The sequence below is a fragment of the Cryptotermes secundus genome, unplaced genomic scaffold (genome assembly GCF_002891405.2).
Source record: "Cryptotermes secundus unplaced genomic scaffold, Csec_1.0 scaffold2568, whole genome shotgun sequence".
In the NCBI taxonomy this organism is placed as follows: Eukaryota; Metazoa; Arthropoda; class Insecta; order Blattodea; family Kalotermitidae; genus Cryptotermes; species Cryptotermes secundus.
This window is the reverse complement of record NW_019738898.1, coordinates 92335-110600: the sequence shown is the minus strand read 5'-3', so window position 1 is coordinate 110600 and position 18266 is coordinate 92335. Positions and strand designations below refer to the sequence as shown.

At 41.1% G+C, this 18266-nt stretch overlaps 1 protein-coding gene across 6 annotated transcripts in view; it reads left to right on the top strand.

The window, feature by feature from the left end:
• The first annotated feature begins 1327 nt into the window (after positions 1-1327).
• The window catches only part of LOC111871335 (putative inactive carboxylesterase 4), a 28944-nt gene continuing 12005 nt past the window's right edge, over positions 1328-18266 (top strand). For 4 of the 6 annotated variants that reach the window (XM_033754213.1, XM_033754210.1, XM_033754214.1 and 1 more), the window contains exons 1-5: positions 1328-1476; positions 10336-10479; positions 12884-13012; positions 13268-13439; positions 14780-14965. In XM_033754213.1, the coding sequence (XP_033610104.1) occupies positions 1351-1476; positions 10336-10479; positions 12884-13012; positions 13268-13439; positions 14780-14965 (757 nt within the window). In that variant the 5' untranslated portion in view covers positions 1328-1350. Of the gene's footprint in view, positions 1477-8930; positions 9071-10335; positions 10480-12883; positions 13013-13267; positions 13440-14779; positions 14966-18266 lie in introns of all 6 variants that reach the window. The other 2 variants (XM_023864363.2, XM_033754211.1) reach the window with 2 other exon arrangements.

Below are 18266 nucleotides of genomic sequence, written 5' to 3'. Positions count from 1 at the left end.
CACTCGGGTGCCTTTGAACCCATTTACATATGTACATCACTTCTCAGAATGACCACTTTCATTGTTGACCTTAACACGGATTCCCATGAAATATTTACACTTAAAATTCGAGTAGAGACCATTGAAATTTTGACGCACTAACTTAAAACTTTACCTAATCCCAATAATTTCAAAAGTTACGAGAGAACAGTTACATTGCTTACCTACTTACTCATGCAGCTGAGCCCTACTTGTGGAGCTGCCAATTCTGCAGCTACTCAAGAATATCCCAGCATTTTACGGAACCCGAAGGTTCATTACCGTGTTCATAAGAGTCCTCTACTGGTTCCTATCCTGAGCCAGATCAATCCAATCCATACCATCCCATCCTATCTTTCTAAGATCAATTTTAATATTGTCCACATACCTACGCCTTGGCCATCCCAGTGGTCTCGTCTGGCTGTATAGATTCCTCTTCTCCCTTATTCGTGCTACATGTCCTGCCCACCTCATCCTCTTTGACTTGACTTATAGAGCTCCACCGTCACATGCGTACTTGATATAATGCCATATGCATAATAGGGCTTATATGTAGAAGAAAATTTTCGAGAGAGTGGAGGAAGCCTCTTCTTTTTCTTCTTCGACTGTCAACAGTGAATATAATAATTGTAATTGGTAGCCACTAAACTAAGATATATATATATATATATATATTTTCTTTGGTCTCAACTTGACGTACCCCAGCATGCGGAGGCTGAGTGATTTAGGCTTAAGGTACAAGATAAATTGATAGAAATTAGTAGCTATTGTTTAAACATTACTACCAATGTTTATACTCATCCGCTCGTATTCTGAGTGGTCTTAAATGCAGTAAATGGACAAACACTTCGAAATAAACAAGTTTCGTTTGTAGTTGCAATTTCCAAAAATAACCCCTCTTTTTTATTAAGTCTCCATTTCACTGAATAGACGCAATATATATATATATATATATTGATGTGTAGATATGGAATTGTTTTATTTTAGTTTTTTTTCCGAATTTAAAAATTCGGTACCTCTAGCTGCCGCTTGGCTGTCCCATCCGTAATTGCTATTAACAATGCCTTTATATAGAGGGGCAGAACGAAAACAGAATTGCAAGGTATACCAATTGAACGTAGACAGAATTTTAAGGTCTAGACTCTCATATGCAAGGATTTCCTGTTTTCATTACTTATCATTTACTATTTCCTAAAATGCCATTATTAGATTTCATGTCGCTTCTCTTAATTTTACAAGCTGTAATGTTGGTAACACTGACTTTAAGTTGAACAAATGAATGGCTACTATCAATACGTACGGAAAGTTTGAAGGTATTAATGCTTTTTGTCCATGGTCATTTGTAGAATTCAAACGCTTATCGTTGTGATAACGAGACTCGTATTTCTGAGGAAGCTTTATACAATTCATTGTTGTAGCTATCGCGGCAGCAGTGCCTTCAGTAAAATAGCAGCCTCAGTAAGTTATGTACTCCATTATTTTCACTTACGTTAATAGATGTTTCTGGTGTCTTTATTCTGCGGTTATAGATCCAGATCATGTCCTCATTATTACTCACACACTTCGATGCTGAAATAATAGTGGTGTTGTCTTTTTGGTTTTAATTAAATTTAATGTGTTGACGTTTGTATGATTCTCATATTTTGAACTGTATGTGTTCGCAAATTTTGGATTTGTGGTGTTATTATAAGAACCAATTTTTTATTTACTAGGGCTTTCATATCATGTGAAGTGTACACTGATTTGAAAATGAAGTTGGTATCATCACTGGAACCGATAAGTGTTGAGAAATCCGAACAAGTGATGATAGCCACAATAGATGACATGCTTGCCTTCTTGTGAATGAAAACTATGAAGTCAAAAATAAAGTTGGTCGCCGTGGTTACTTAATTAATCACTACGTCATGATGACTTATGGGGGAGTGGAGGTATAGCTTCATCGTTCTTGACTTCAACACTAGATGGAGCTTAGTGATCAAGCGATTAGCTTCACATCTCCGGCCGCTTTATTCCCGGAGAAGGATGCCAAGTAACCATTGGATAGGAGGCTGAATGGGCTCCAGGGTCAATATGGACACTGTGGAAGGATCTCCGGTTATATGAAGTTGGTAACAGAATTGAATGACTAATATTTTTCATCTTTAGAGAGTCAAATTTTAGGTTAGTTTGTGAGTGAATAACTGGGAAGGATGTCAAAGGAAGTGACCTTTTGTAATGAACTCCTCCAAGATTGGTAGAGCACAAAACCGACTGGGCCTCCGTGGTGACGCCAGCCTTACACACACACAAAGAAACAACAGTATAACCAGCACAACAGTGTGGAAAAATCTAAAAATCTACAAGTCACTCTAACATATATAACGTGCAAGTAATAACATTACATTATCATCTGTAAGAGCTAAATAAGTAACATACTTATACAACACCCACGCCGCTACGAAGGAATACAGTACAAGATCCAACATCAGCAAATATACTCGCAAATAAATATATTTCAATAAATAGCTGGTGATTACAATGAAGATAACATTAAAGAAGTTTTAATTTTTAATTATAATCTTAATTCTAGTTCTATATATTAATAACTGATCAACATCGCTTTCACACGCAATATGTAATTTTAGCATACAGTACAAAATTGTTGGCAAGGTAGACACGCATCTGATGATGGCTCGTTTTCGGCCGAAACATATAGTGATAGAGAAGCAGAACACCACATTAAATTGCATTTTAGACGGAAATATATTGTCACTTGAAGGGGGTTGTGCGTGACTTATAAGACGGGTTTTGAATTGGATGATTGAGTTTATTGACACCTTATTAATACAGTTCGAGACTATAGTCTGTCTCTGATTTACATTCTTACACAGTTTAGCTTTACACTCGCGGTATGAATCTCAGTCTTCACTAGTCGTATCCTGGCAACGGATTTATAAAGTTATCACTTCAAACCACACATGAAGACTTCTTTGCACCGCCTGATTCATTTATTCCCACTGTTCTGCAACTGACAACTAATTCAATTCCTGTGCTCCCAAGCTGGCAGGCTGGCGTCTCGAAACTGGACTCATGTACGTCTTCTCAAATGAATTGTCCTTTATAAACATTTTACACGGACCACGCAGAAAACAGCCTCTCTAATGTTGTGAAGGCGTGTTTACAATGTCGTTGCTTAACAATGGAAGTTACTTGATTGTTGTTTGCGTATTCGTTGCCGTGGGAATGTATTCATCAAGTCGTTGCCTAGAAACGAACATCTATTCTAACTTCGCTCTTACGACTTTCGGGCATCATTTCACTGTATATATACAAGTTGGACCAGCCAAAATGGTCTTCTAATGTGTGTCCATGAAAATGTCTGACGTGCAATAAGCATATACGAGTATTTTCCTTGTTCTCCATTTGTAACTGTTTCACGGACGGATAAACATCGCTGAATTTTCCAAGGCTCCTTATCTCTCTTTCCTTTTCTGTTGAACTGAAAACCGTAAGACTTAAGAAACAAATTAAAAGAATATGCAGTGTGTGTATTATTTTTCTCTATAACTTGTGGTAAAATGTAAAGGTAAGGCTGTCCCTGTAACAGACCGTGGAGGCCCATAGGGTTGTGAGACGTCGAGGCTCCTACATTTTCTCTAGACAATCGGCTCAAAGATAGCGGTGAGGTTGTCAGCCTTAATCTCCGGCCGCCTTTTACCCCCTTAAATAATTCCTGGTACACATTTCTGTTAGCGGCTGAGTTGACCCCAGGGCCATAGTGTGGCTGGAAGGATTAGATTAATCGGAAAAAAAAATCCAATGACCTCATCGGGATTTGAACCCGCGACCTTCCGGCTTGTAGCATGTGCCTCAACCAACTACACTACCGCGTGATTCGTGATTTTAGATAATCATATATCTCAGTAATATCTGTTAATTATATTTCTGTTTTTTGGAGGCCCCGTTGTGGCCGCCCCTATCTCCCCCCCCCACCACAGACTCGGCCCTGAAAGACTCCTATATTCCGAGATATAACCCGGTTAGTCTGGTGGAAATATGCCGAATGTCGGTGCACTTCTACTGAATTACATGGTGTTACACAGCAGAAGGGAGTACAGTTTACAAATTGTTCAGTAGCTAAGAATAAACTTAAAGCTTAGCAATACTGGAACATTTTTATCAGATTCAGTAAAATAATTAAATATTTAGAGATGTGCTAATAGATACTTAATCAAATAAATATAACATCCAACAAAGGAAGAGGCATGAATTTTACTGGATACGTGACATGCATGGACTATGTAAGAAAGGCATACAGAATTTTAGTTTGAAGCCTGAAAAGATCAGAACATTTCAATTACATAGGCAGCATAGATGGCAAAGTAAATATTAAAATTATCTTCGGGAAATAACAAATAATAGAATTGACTGGATTGAACTGGCTCAAGGAAAGTAATAGTGGCAGCCTATTTTGAATGCCTTAATGAAGTAATGGGTTTTATAAAGTGTAGAGAGATTTAACTAGCTGAGTGATATTAGGTTCTGAAGGATTCTCCTAGATGGCGTTAGTTTCTCAGATAAATGGTAGATCTATATTATTTTTCTTCCTCTTCTCTCCCACTTTGGAGCATATGCTGATATCTCAGCTTCAATGGTCATTTTTACAGACGTTAGGATTCCTAGGACGGCTGATCAGCCCGTCGCAAGGCCTCTATATAAACACAGGACAACATAAACACCAAATATCCATGTCTTTTGTGGGATTCGAACCTACGATCCCGGTTTCCGAGCGAGCGAATAGAGTACATGCCTTAGAACCTTCGTCTACCTGAGCAATAGGCCTCTATAACATAACACAAACTAAAATTTGCAGACCAGCGAAAATTAAACTTTTCGTGATCTGTCAGTAACCTACTGAGGAAAATTGGCTTACGCCTCTATATTCTAGACCAAACAATAATTCATGTACCTCTGGCTGTCACCTACGAGCTAAACATTTTCAACTGTCGATACATTGTGTCAGCTTGCAAGTGTAAGTCTCACATGCCTACGTATGAACGTCACATTGCACCCTACTTAAAACAGGATCACGACAGGCTTTTTATTCAACACAACTCAAATTTGTGCAGCTTATTGCCTGCATAAAATAATGAAATAACTCTCTGGGGTAGCACAACCTGATGGTCCGACATTGCTACTACTAAAATCCTCCGTAGGATATCCTGAGCCAGATCTAACCACCTCACAACACTTCAACTTAATACTATACTCCCACTTCCTCTATATTCTAAGCGTATATTTGCATAATGTTTCCCAACAAAAATTCTTTATACATTCTTCATTTCTTTCATCGTAGCCGATTTCAGTTCTATTTCTGCTCCAGCCTCTTCCTTGCTACATTTCATGGCACCGACATTTTAATTGCTATGTTTTCACGGGAGTCAGGATAGCTCAGTTGGTATAGCGACTGGATACTGGCTACGACCGAAGGGTCTGAGTTCTAGTCCCAGTAGGGTCAAGAATTTTCTCTTCTCAATGTCGTCCAGACCAGCTCTAGGTTCTACACAGCCTCCTATCTAATGAGTACCTAGGGTTCTTCCCCGGATTAAAGCGGCCGGGACATGAAACTGACCACTCACTTCCAACTAGTGCCTAGGTCAAGAGAACGTGGATCAGTACTTTTACTCCCTCATACGCCTTCATGGAGTAATACTTAATTAGTTAAGCAAAGGGAAAACTTTACGTGATATTTTACCTTATGTTCCCAAAAACCCAGCAGTGGGCCCTATTTTGAGCCAGCCGAACCTAGTCTTCGTCCTCACACCGTATTTTTTAAATATCCAATTTAATATTACTGAAGCTACGCAGGCCTAAATTCCTAAATGGTTTTGCCTGCTCTTGATTTTTTTACTACAATTTTGATTTGTTATTGAAAGCTATGAAGAAAGTAGTCTTCTGGGATTTGGCACCGTGTAGCAGACTGCTTGTACCGGTTCTCACGGTCTCTTCACTGAAGATGGAGGCGATACGTTCCTCCGAAACGTCGGTTAATACCACATCTACACCGCCGTGGAAACCTCAAATCTTACATATTCAAAGCTGTCTGCATGTTATGATTTCGCCCTGGATTATGTTGACGAGGAGTGAATTTACATTGTATTACCTTCACGTCTATACCAGTCTACATACTAGTAGACTAATGCATGGTCTGTATTTCTCCGTATGATATTTACGCCCAAATTCGATATTTAATGATAACTTGATGTAATTCATTCAGTCCCACTCATTTCTTTTGACCTTCATAGTCGCGTGTTCTAAAGCAAAGTTGGAAATACTGTCATTAAGGCATAACCTTGTTGGGTTTAACATTCTTAACAATAGTCATTATGAAGTGTAATCAATTCTCAGGTGAGGCGTCGTATAGTCTCGAGAGATTACGTTCCTACGAAACGTCGGTAAGTTTCTATCTGATTACATGACTTCACATTCCAGTAAGTCATCACAGTCAGCTCACTGATAATTTCAAGGTTCACAATATGAAACACTACCGACATAAAGAACTCAAATGACGTACGGTCAGAAAGCCTAACGCCTTCAATGCATGCAACCAACATATCGATAATGCCAAACAGTTGTCTATGACGTTAGGCGCCCCACAGCGGGAGATAAGATAGGCATGTATGTGAGATACAATTGCGTGAACAGGTCTCCCGGTATTTTCTGCGAACAGATAATATTCACGAAACAATAGATAATGAATTACTCAACCTTCAGCAATGAAAGAGAGAGAATCAAAGATTATGAAGACTACTCTTTTCTTGGATGTGATGCCGTGGAGTTTGGTGGAAGTTTTTCAAAGTTCGTAGGAGCATGTTGCCTCCAGCTTCAGGGACGAAGAGTAAGCACAGAAAGCAACTGACAATCAGAATCTAGCAAGCATACATCTGTATGTTGCTTGTTTGTTCGGTTTATTCTGATTATTCTTGGACCCTGAAGATGGATGAAATATTCCTCCGAAACGTCGGCGAATTTCTAGATAATAAGACACAATATCCCAGAATACAATAATCTTGAAATAGAGATAAGTGTTCTACCCTCGAATCCCGTTTTTTTAATGTATTCTAATTCCGCGTAGGTTTTGCCCAATTTTGCGTATAGTATTGTCACGTGAAACGTACACATTTCTCTTATATACCTTCATTGGGTGGATATTTTTCGATTTACCTAATCCATCTAGTCGCACTATGGCCCTCGGGTCGACTCGGTCTCTAACGGAAATGAGTACCAGGAAACTTCCTGGGGGTCAAGAGCGGTCGGCGCGTAAGGCTGACAACCTTACCGCTATCTGTGAGCAGATTGTCTAGAGAAAATGTGGGAGCCTCGACGTCTCACAACCCTATGGGCCTCCACGGCCTGTTACAGGGATAGCTTTACTTTTATTGAGTAGCTACCGCTTTCGATTATCGGCCCAGACGCCGTTGTTTCTGTCTTAACATAGTCCACCCGGTTACCGGGGTAACATCTCATAATATTGCGTCATTGACTAGAATAAAAAAGTGACGCTATCTTGTAACAGGCCGTGGAGGCCCATAGGTTTGTGAGACGTCGAGGCTCCCACATTTTCTAGACAATCGACTCACAGATGACGGTAAGGTTGTCAGTCTTGCGCGCCGGAAGATAGCTGATACTCATTTCTGTCAGAGGCTGAAATTCCACAGCCTTCCCAGTTCATCATCCTGCAATCTGTAGGAGTAGGAGTTGGGTGGCCTAAAGCTGGCCTAGATGCGGCGATGAATAGAAACACCCGCGCCCTTATCGCGAAACGGTTGTATGCCAGTCACTACCAACATAGAATTCACTCACTCATGGAGCTGAGCCCTTCTCGAGAAACCGCCAATTCTGCAGCTACAAGAACTTCCCAGCATTTTATGGAACCCGAAGTTTCATTACCGTGTCCACAGGAGCCGTCAATGTGTCCCTATCCTGAGTCAGATCAATCCAATCCACAACACCCATCCTATCTCTCTAAGATCAATTTTAATACTGTCCACCCGCCTACGTCTTGGTCTTCCAAGTAGTGTCTTTCCTTATAGTTTTCTCACCAATATCCTATGAAGTCCTGGCAACAACTTATCGTCTAGTTTACTTTGTTGCGTCACTGATCACATAGAAGTAGAAAACATACACAGACAGACAGCAAGGGGATCTCATAAGCTTCCTTTTATTTTTTTTTAAACATGGAATTTAGGCTAATAAATGTTGTATCGTATTCCCCCGGATAACTGACAAATATATTCTAAAGATAGCTATCTAACTGCATGAACGAGTCCTTCTTGAGGACCTCACTTTTTTCAGCTAGTCAAGATTGAGGTTAGTTCTGTCAAAAGGGGTCCAACTGAGTAGGCGTCTTCCGCCCCCTCACCTGAGGACGGAAAGAGATCCACTTTCCGAAACGTCGTATTTTTTATTTTTTAGAATATCAGACGATGGGAAAAGTCCAAAAACCCAGTAATTCTGAAGATATTCCCTGTTTCTTAAGGAGTCCCAAAAATTAATCGGCGTGTTACCTAAAGCTGAATATTAGTCTCTAGCCTGAACCATATGGATCCAGCACACAATCTCCTATCCTATCGCTTTAAGATCCGTTCCAGTATTAGGAATGGTTTCGTCCCATCTGTGGCAATCCTCTCAGCCTGTCTTGCCCTTCAGATTCTTCGAGTGCAGTTTTACACGCATTTTTGACATCTCATGCGGCCCACTCCCTTCTCAGTAGGCCTACAAATTATTAAGCTCTTCGCTGTGTAATTTTCTCCATATTCCTGTAACTTCCTCTCTCTTAGATCTAAACTTTCTCCCCACCATCCTGTTCTCAGACACTCCGGGTATGCATTCATCCCTAGATACTAGACTCCAATGAAATCGTTGTGTTTTAGATTTCAGGCTTCGCCCTTTCAGGATTTCCAGTTCTTGTGAGATCGCAACGAAACGCAGGACAATGCAGACAAAATGGCGGAGGCATATGGCGGCGTTAATTGTCAGTTGCGCTCTCCAGATGGCGACACATGGCTCGCAAGTAAGTTCATAGCGAGATATGCAGTCGACTCGGAAGTATAAAATCTCTCAGCCATTCGTTGGGCACGCGGTAGCGTACAGTAGCGTAGTTGGTTGAGGCACCACGCTACAAGCCGGTAGGTCGGGAGATCGAATTCCGTTGAGGGCATTAGATTTTTCAATTTGCCTAATACTTCCAGCCGCACTATGGCCCTGGAGTCGACTTAGCCTCTAACAGAAATGAGTACCAGGAATCTTCCTGGGGAGTAAATGGCGGCCGGCGTGTAAGGCTGACAACCTCACCGCCATCTGTGAGCCGATTTTCTAGAAAATGTGGGAGTCTCGATGTCCCACAAGTCTGTGGGCCTCCGCGGCCTGTTACAGGGACAGTTTTGGCTTTCTTCTTTGCCTCAACCTTGCGTATATTTCTCTAAAAAAATCATAAATGTATTTAAGATTACTTTCTGCCATGTTTGCTTTAAATAAACCAAACATAACACTATATTTGTTTTTGAATATCAAAATAAATATTTTTTCTCCTCGTTATCACATTCAACATCGGTATAACGACTGTTTACGAGCTTGAAAGCTAAAGGTTTGGAGTTCGAGTCCCGGTAGAAAGAAATTTTTCTCCTCTCCACAGCGTCTCATCTAGCCTCCTATCCAATTGATACCGGGGCTCTCTCTCCGGGAATAAAGTTGCCGGGGCGTGAAACTGACCACTAACTTCCAAATAGAGTCGAGTACAAGAACATATGGCTCTATACATCCACTCCCCCATACGTCTTCATGTTATTGCGCTTAATTAGTTAGGCACAGGAAGAGCTTATGTCATTCAAGACGTATCGACAAATCATAAAAGTAAGTAAAGCTATCCCAGTAACAGGCTGTGGAGGCCCATAGGGTTGTGAGACTTCGAGGCTCCCACATTTTCTGGACAATCGGCTCACAGATGGCGGTAAGGTTACAAGTCCTACGCGCCGGCCTCCCTTTACCCCAAGAATATTCCGAGAATATTCCTGTACTCATTTCTGTTAGATGCTGAGACGACCCCAGGGCCGTATAGTGTGGCCCGAAGGATTAGGTCAACTGAAAAATCGAATGACCTCATCGGGACTTGAACCAGCGACCTTCCGACTTGTAGCATGAGCCGATTGTCTAGAAAATGTTGGAACCTCAGCATCTCACAACCCTATGGGCCTCCACAGTCTGTTACAGGGATCGACAACTCCTATAGCGGACAAATGTTGTCTACGTTTTGTATCTCATTGTACACTCCTGTCGCAGGCCGTTGATTCAGGTGCAATACGTGTGACTGTACGGCAAGGGGTCATGAGAGGGAAGACTATGACATCTGCGAAGGGCAGGACTTTCTACTCCTTCCAGGGAATCCCTTACGCGAAGCCGCCAACCGGATTGCTAAGGTTCAGAGTGAGTGCTTCATGTTGGTAGGACTGGCTCATTTTCTGTACGCCTTTCTGGGAGAGTAAAGCTTATTTTGGGCTGTGACATTTTGTAGTGGTGTAGACCAGTGGTTCTTTACTTTTGTTAAACCGCGGCCCGGTAAATTCTTTTTTCTATAAGACGATGGTCCGGTACCGGACCGCGGCCCCGCTGTTGAGAAACACGGGTGTAGACGCTTACCAGAGAATTGTGCGCTGAAGATGGAGGCAGCAGGTTCCTCCAGATCTTTGACCGTCACCTACATGAATACAAGAGTGTAATCTGACTTCTCACAGCCGTACAATCACATAACTCATATCATGAAATAGTTATTCAGGCGATAAGAAAAAGTCCTCATTCTATGGAACTCAAAGATTAATAAACATCATGAGAGCAGATAGCTTTCAGATATTAAATTGATTCGAATCAGTCTATTTTGCATCTCCGAAACATTATACTAAGATATGTATTAATATCATTTTAAAACCTACGCTTTTGTGACAAATTTTTTTCGTGAGTTTTCCCGCCAAATGTCTGCGTAATTTTCACATTTTTTTTTATAAGAGCAAATTTTCGTAACTTCATTAAATGAAACAGAGAACTGAGACAGTCATCAGAATTATCTAACGATCAAATGACTTGATAGCAAGCACACAGTGATCCTAAACAACTTCCATCTTATTTTTCACCAGCCATTTTGAACGTTATAATCTCGCCATAGAAAATAAAAATGTTATCTTTTTCTAGCGAAAATTTTTTTATTGTGGCGTATATTTTGGTGCTATGTTAATCATTAATTCAAATTATTAATAACTTAACGACAGTAACAACTTTTTAATAATCAGTTAAGCTTTATTACCACGATCAGTGCTTGAGAAAGTAGGACGGGACAAGGGGCTGTAATAGACGTGGGGCTCCTGGCCCACTCCGTGCCCCATATAAATATGTGAATTTATTTAGTAAATATTTCAAAATATCAGATATTGTATTCTTTGTTAAAATAATATTTAAATTATGTAATGGAGACAGTTTACGATGTTTCAGAATATACATATTGGTCACATTTTCTGGCATATAATTTGACAATTATTTAATTTTTTTAATTAAACAAGAATATATTTGAGCTCCCCTAGGCCAAGGGCCTAGACCAAGTTGACCTGCTGACCTGACCTAGATGTACCTGACAGTACTATTATAAACAATAACTATATTAACAGAAATATGATTGCATTAAACGTTAATAAAAACTAGTTCTTAAAACACGGGGAATTTTTTGTGTAACCGAATGTTGTGCTAATGGATTAAGAGTTGATTTAAAGCAACTTAAAATAACAAATTATAAATTACGTCTTTATGAAATAATTTTTATTATATCATTCCTCCAGGACCGCCTCTGTGGTCTAGTGGTCAGAGTTCATGGCTACAGATCCAGATGTCCCCGGTTCAATTCCCGGCGCTATCACATTTTCTGAGACATAGTGGGTCTCGAACGGGGTCCACTCAGCCTCGTGAGGATAATTGAGGAGCTATTTCAAGGAAATAGCGGCTCCGGTCCGGAAAACCGAAATTAACGGCCGTGGGGATTCGTTGCGCTGACCACGCGATACCCTCTATTCGCTAAAGTTGGCACTAACATCGCCGAGAAGCGGCAGTCGCTCGGTAGATATAGTTCGCTTGCGGACTACAGGTCACGGAGTTACATAATTGCTTGAGATGATTCAGTTGAGTATTTTTCACCTTAATCTCCTTTACTTAAAGTTATCATAATATGAAACAAAATCTATATAATGTAAAGCACATAAAGCATCCTGGTTATTTACTTAATTCTTATTTGCCTCTGGGGTCCCGTAGGGACCTTGGCTTCTATAGATCAGAGTATCAGAGTTCCATACCCCACGCCCATGCCTCAATCTCCTCGCTCTCAGCTCTCCTAAACCATTTTCTTTATATTTCAACTATATTTTTGTGGGCCTACTTACGTTTCCTGTATTTACCGTATTTACGCATGTATAGGCCGCGTGCGTGTATAGGCCACAGCACAATTTTCAGACAGAAATTATAGAAAAAATAATTTTCTTGGAATATTATTTCAGGAGTAGAACACCCTGTATTACTAATTATGAATATGTTTTTTTTAAATGAAGTGTGATTTCGAATATTTCGAATATAAGCCGCCCCCCAGTTTTCCTCTTGAATTTTTGGCAAAAAAATTTGCGGCCTATACATGCGTAAATACGGTATATCTTATTTTGAAATGTATATCTTATTTTTCAAACCACCTTAGCCACCTTGCTTGGTATTCTAATCACAATTCCCATCAACTTCACCCTTCTTCTTTCATTGTCCATTACCAGATCAGGGTTACAAACCCTTTGCTGAATGTTATGAGCAGGAAACTCAGACACCAACCTCGTGGGAAGGCGAACTGGACGCTACAAAACCCGGGCCTAAGTGCATACAGCTCTCCATTTTCGTCACTGGTAGCGAGGACTGCCTCTATCTCAACGTTTTCACGCCGCAGGTGATCACCATCTTATTATTTGCTCCTTAAGCATGGAACCACGATTCAACCTATGAAATATCTTCAATTTACTTTGTTTGAATGTTCCGATTTAAATGAACCGTCTTGAAGTTATGTTGTATTAATAGATATAATGATTTATTTTATATATACACATTACATTTTACTAGGATATGTCTTGGGACCGAAAGATGAAGAAAACACTGCCACAAGAACCGAAATTATTGTTCAGAATCATTCCTCTGTCTCTTTCAGCTTCCGCAACAAAATGGAAGCCACAGTAAACAAAATGGCGACCTCCTGGATGTGATGTGCTGGATTCATGGAGGGTTGTTTTATTCCGGTTCAGCACAGAATTATCCCCCAGACTTCCTTATGGATAAGAACGTTGTTTTAGTGACCTTTAATTATAGATTAGGTGTATACGGTAAGTCACATTAAAACAAAATATAGTTCAGCCCAAAAAATATATGTCCCCTTCATTATAATTATCATCTTTCTATACCGTATAATTTTTAGTCTATACAATTGCATGCACCTTTGTTGTCTAAACCAGAGGTTCTAAACGGTGATACATGTTTTCTGAAGTTGTGCCATGAGAACATAAAAGCATGTTCTGTATGTTATGCTGACATTTTGTGTAAACCGAATTCATGTTAACGACATAATTATGATTAACGTATTTAATTAGATAATGTAAGACTTTCCATTTTAAGTGATTTAAGGGGTACTTTTGAATTAGCCTGTCAGTTGGCGGAATATCAGGGTTTAAGAATAATAATCAATCTATACAAATGTTAGTTGCACAAAGTGGCCGCTCCATAGCTCAAGCGGTTAGTTGAAGAGTCTTCCCACCGCGGCGGCCCAGGTTCGATCCCGGATCTGGTCAAGTGGGATTTGTGGTGGACAAAGTGGCGCTGGGGCAGGTTTTCTCCGGGTACTTCGGTTTCCCCTGCCAATCTTCATTCCACCAATTGCTCCACAATCACCCTCACCTACCAGCCCCAGATGGACTTAGTCCCACCCCACTAACATTAAAAAAGAACAATACTCTATGTGTACGTAAGGGAAAATAAGTATTTTGCTGAACGGCGCCCATTGTGATGTTCATGGCGTGAAGAGTATGAATTTGGCATCTCCTCTTATTGTTTACTTAATGTAATTGTTCACATTTTTATGGTAAGAGTAAAATTGTTTTAATTTACACAAGACCAACACTTTAATTTGGCCACTTGTCTGTCTTGTATCTTGTCCACCTTATTGCATATCATACTACAGGTCTGTACATGTTTTAACTGTACTATGTTGGCCACACAAAAGAGAGACTGATTGTGTTTCCACCAATCTGTGGAATTGAAGCCTTCTTTACCCATTTGTCCTATGTTACGTGACGGCTAGCTGGCCTCCCCATCTTTATTTTTTCACTCTGAAGATTTGTGTTTCAATCAACCAATCAATTCTGTAATTTTGATTGCTTTTTTTATATCCGTAGATAAATATATCTTTTCCGCACCTCTGTTCAATCTGTGTTCTGGCCAGTAGCCACGGGTCAGAAAGCAAAGAGGTACAAAACGCTTGACAAGACAGGAAATGTAACATAATACGTGAGCTCAGCATATAGTCACTAGTGACAAAGAAGTGGGAAATTTTATCAATGTTTTATGTAAGTTGGCCACATGAAGTTCACCACGTTGGATTGCAAGAATATATGGCCAACATAGACATCTTCCGCTGTATTACCGGACTGCATTTCTGTGGATGTTCTAGGATTTCTGAGTACCGGAGACGATGAATCCCCAGGGAATTATGGGTTGAAGGACCAGAGGGCGGCACTGATGTGGGTGCAGGAAAACATCGCAGTATTTGGGGGGAATCCCAAAAGTGTCACGCTCTTTGGAGAAAGCTCAGGAGCCACATGTGTTCACTGTCACATGCTCTCTCCGTTCACCGAAGGTAAAATTTTATTGCACGTTGTTTTGGATTAAAATCAGCATAGGGTTTTTATGTATATGAGTGACTATAGACGGGGTTTGGATTGGTAACTGGATTTATTGAACACTTACAGACCCGTGACTACAAATAATTATAACCGTTTCACTAATTTACAAACTTTATTGTTCACTAGAGCACACATTTAAGTCTGCTCAGTCTGCTGTGTCTTCACCAGTCGTTGTTTGGTAACGCCTTCGAAGGCGGACGTTCCCCGGCCTCAGCTACAGCAACTCTCGACTAATTAACTTCTCATTAACTGTCCCGCTTATAACAACTCAGCGCGGACCGTGTAGGAAACATCGTTCCTCTGTTGCAGTGTAATTGTTGTTTAGCGGTGGCATGCCGTATTCAATTGTTGCGTGTGCAGACATCGGCACGGACTGCACAGAAAACAATTTCTCTGTTGCTGTTTATGGGCCCTTACTTAACAACGACTCTTGTATATTTGCTTATCTAGCAGTAGTTGCCTAGCAACAGGCCTAAAAGCCATGGTATTATTTACATAAGTATAAGCACGATAAGTTGCGTTTAGTATTACCGGGATTCTAGACTTTTAAATTTATTTAATATTCCTATGTCAGCCGGGATAGCCCAGTCGGTACAGCTACTGCCTACATACTGGACGACCGAGGGGTCGGAGTTCGAGTTCCTGTATGGTCAGTGCACTATGGCCCTGGGGTCGACTCAGCCTCTAACAGAAATGAGTACCAGGAATCTTCCTGGTGGTAAAGGGCGGCCGGCGCGTAAGGCTAACAAACTCACCGCCATCTGTGAGCCGATTGTCTAGAAAATGTGGGAGCCTCGACGTCTCGCAACCCGATGGGCCTCCACGGCCTCTTACAGGGACACCTTTACTTAATCTCAATGCCAACTGTTAACTGATTGTCTAGAAAATGTGGGAACCTCGACGTCTCACAACCCGATGGGCCTCCACGGCCTGGTACAGGGATACCTTTACTTAATCTCACTGCCAACTGTTAGCTGATTGTCTAGAAAATGTGGGAACCTCGACGTCTCACAACCCGATGGGCCTCCACGGCCTGGTACAGGGATACCTTTACTTAATCTCACTGCCAACTGTTAGCTGATTGTCTAGAAAATGTGGGAACCTCGACGTCTCACAACCCGATGGGCCTCCACGGCCTGGTACAGGGATACCTTTACTTAATCTCACTGCCAACTGTTAGCTGATTGTCTAGAAAATGTGGGAACCTCGACGTCTCACAACCCGATGGGCCTCCACGGCCTGGTACAGGGGTAACTTTACTTAATCTCACTGCCAACTGTGAGCTGATTGTCTAGAAAATGTGGGAGCCTCGACGTCTCAGAACCCGATGAGCTTGGACGGCCTGGTACAGGGATACATTTACCTTCTTCTTAGGTTACCACTGGTCATTCCACCGACGCCCCCCACTCGCCTGCCACCATAGGCTGGTATATTTGAGGTCACAGTACCAAGACACCCAATCTTACCCGAGTGTTAAAGGAAATCTGCCCCTGTGCCTAACCAATTAAGCACTACGTCATGAAGTTGCATGGGGGAACGAATGTATATATATATATTCGCGTGTTCTTGACCTCGACAATGGTTGAAAGTGAGTGGTCAGCTTCACGCCCCAGCCGCTTTACCCCCGGTACCCGTTGGATAAGAGGCCTGGTGACCCCAGAACTGCTTTGGACGACGTAGAGAGGAGAAAAATTTTGCTCCTACCGGGACTCGAAACAAACTGAAATTAGAACTGTGATTATGTCTTTCGGACCGTCTCTGTGGTCTAGTGGTCAGAATTATTGGCTACAGATCCAGATGTCCCTGGTTCGATTCCCGGCGCTACCATATTTTCTGAATAGTAGTGGGTCTGGAATGGGGTCCACTCAGCCTCGTGAGGTTAATTGAGGAGCTACTTGATCGGAAAAGTAGCGGCTCCGGTCTAGAAAACCGAAAATAACGGCCGTGGGGATTCGTTGCGCTGAACACGCGATGCCTTCTATCTGTTAAATTTGCCACTAACTTCGCCGACAATCGGCGGGTGCTCGGTCGGTATAGTTCGCTTGCGGACTAAAGCCACGGAATGTGTGTGTTTGTTTATTTCTTTCCTGAGTTTTGTACATGTCATTCATCTCTTTCTATCCGTTCTCTCTGTGGGTTCATTTGAGACTAGCGCCTGTTGACCGACTCACCGTTCATGAGTTAATAGTTAAATTCCCTGTATTTTACGTAACTCATCGCTTCATTGCCATGTTTGCAATAGCCTGCCGCTCTCCAGAGCCATATGAATCCACTCAACACCTTCCAATTATATTACTATAAGGTCAATTTTAATATTATCCTTCTGTCTGAACCGAGATATCGTAAGTGGTTCCTTTCCTTCTGTTTCCTCACGATTTTTATTCTTTTTTGTTTTCTTTTTCTCGTAGTATCAAATGTTACTAGTTCCATCGTGTCACGTTTAACGCGTCTTTATATAAAACTTATTCACTTTAAAAAGTTTCCACATGACATAACTTTTAAATTTTTAAAAGTTTTTCACTGCCTGTTTCGACCAATGTGGTCATCATCAGCTGAGGAAACTGATGTGCTTCTCTTAACGTGGTTTCCGTTATCAATTTTTTAATGTACGGTCACCCCTACCGGTCACAGTGGCCGCGCGGTCTAAAGCATGAACTCTCTTCGCCCGCTCAAACGCTGGAATCGTACTTTCGAATCTCTCTCAAAGGCATGGATGTCTGTATGCTTTTATTCTATGTTTGTGTTATTCTGTGTGTTAGGCAGCGGCCTTGCGACTGGCTGATCCCTCGTCCAAGGAGTCCTTCCGACTGTGTAAAAAAAAAGATTACGAAACTAAGAAGAGGCCAGGGCCAAACAAAGAGCTTTAGATCCAATGAAGAATGAATGGCGCCCTCTGTGCGCATGCGTATCTGTAATATGTATAAATATGTATAAGACGTGTGTTAATGTATCGTATGATCACTTGTCTGTGTACTTACTCCAAGTGACTGCGTGTTCTTCTTCTTGTGTTTTGCTATGTGTCTTATTTACGAATGCTTACTGAGCTGAATTGATTCTATCTTTTATAATGTGTATGTGTTGCACTCTGGTGTTTAATTCCGGTAACACTTCAAATATCGATTTATAGACATCAGCATATGTGTCATTCATGTGCAGTCTGCTTTTACTCATTATATATATATATATATTCTCCTTTACTTCTATTCTTACGACTTTCATTGTGTCAGTTATACTCCCATACCGAATAAATAACTT